Raw genomic sequence first — 1,404 nt, forward strand, 5'->3', positions numbered from 1 at the left:
TCCTCCTCTCTCTTTCTCTCTCTCCCCTCTCCCTCTCTCTTTCTCTCTCTCTCTCTCCCCCTCTCTCTCTCCCTCTTTCCTCTCCTGGAGAAAAGATTTGGGGATTGACTTTCCTACTTTCTGTCCGCTCCAGGTCCAGCCAACACCGTGTGCTACAGCTGCGAGGGAACGGACCGGGAGTGCATGACGGGAAACGGAATAGGAGGAACTGCCATTGAGTGTCAAGAGGATGAGGCATGCTGGGTAAGTTAGGATTAGAATTCCCAATTCTGACCTTTGTTTCGTAATTGATTTTTACTGGTTTAACTTTAGATCTTTTGAGTTAAGTGTCAAGTTTTAATTTCACTTTGCATTTTGCTTTCTAGAATATAAGAGTTTTAAAATTTTCCTACCTGCCAATGTTTCGGCAACTAGTCAGCTCGGTCGGATCTCTCGCGGTTATCACACAGGCTTCCAAAGTTCGATAGAATAACTCGAACGCGTTTCGGATACACCGATTTCGAAAATTCGAATACCGGAATGTTGGAACTAATGTTGTTACATTTTTTTGCTCATGGACACCAACTTTTCTCAACTTTTGCACATTTCGCATTGAAATGTTTGTTTTGTCGGGTAGGCACGGAAATACCACATGGTGGATTTTATCTTTCCCTCCAGGTGGAACGGATCGGAGAGGGGCAGAACGTGTCGTACAGGCGGAGCTGCCAGCCGTCCTGCACCTCCTACTGGGAGTACGAGATCTGCATGACGGCCGACGGGCAGGAGAAGGTAAGGCCCCGCTCACGTTTGTAGAGCGTCGTACGAATTTGATGTCGACTGTGGTAGCGCTAGATTTTGTTGTTTTTTTTGTTGTTGTTGTTGTGCACAGTTACTAAACCAGTCATGATTGCTGATGAAGATGACAGACGGTCGTCAAAACGTCAGCTCTTGTGAAACAAGTTGTTCTGAATAAATAACTTTGCTGTTCAATCATTCATCAACCTAGTGATTAACCAAATTATTCACGGATATCCTCCATCTTTTCTTACAGGTGTGCAAACTGTGCTGCGCGGAGGACAGGTGCAACACTCACGTCCTGACCGGCCACAACGACCCTCGGGCCCCCGCCCTCAGTGGCAACAGCGGTGCCGAGGGGATCCTGGCGTCCCTCGGGCTTGTGTCCGTCCTTGCGCTGGCAGTGTGTGCGGATATTCTGTCACTTATTGCTTAGGCCTAGGTAAAAAAATTAGTGTTTCCCTTTCTCGACCGACCCAAGCAAATACTTCACCCACCGATGCTACTGGTCTGTTCTTTTGTGGGCCGACCCCTAGGCCCTGGCAAGTCCGTGAAATTTCAAACCCTTTAAAACGCTATTGACACGTTTTCAGTCCCTTCCGCAGAAAACAAACGGAGGGACTGGTCCTT

The 1,404-nt window shown here is 47.8% G+C and overlaps 1 protein-coding gene across 1 annotated transcript in view; it reads left to right on the top strand.

Moving 5' to 3' along the window:
- The window catches only part of LOC109471404 (tolloid-like protein 2), a 5,289-nt gene extending 3,970 nt beyond the window's left edge, over positions 1-1,319 (top strand). Inside the window, exons 9-11 of the mRNA XM_019770690.1 lie at positions 134-243; positions 658-768; positions 1,031-1,319. Of these exons, the coding sequence (XP_019626249.1) occupies positions 134-243; positions 658-768; positions 1,031-1,210 (401 nt within the window). The 3' untranslated portion in view covers positions 1,211-1,319. The remainder of the gene's footprint in view (positions 1-133; positions 244-657; positions 769-1,030) is intronic.
- The last annotated feature ends 85 nt before the right edge of the window (positions 1,320-1,404 follow it).

This window comes from Branchiostoma belcheri, unplaced genomic scaffold (genome assembly GCF_001625305.1).
Source record: "Branchiostoma belcheri isolate BF01 breed outbred unplaced genomic scaffold, Haploidv18h27 scaffold25, whole genome shotgun sequence".
NCBI classification, from domain to species: Eukaryota; Metazoa; Chordata; class Leptocardii; order Amphioxiformes; family Branchiostomatidae; genus Branchiostoma; species Branchiostoma belcheri.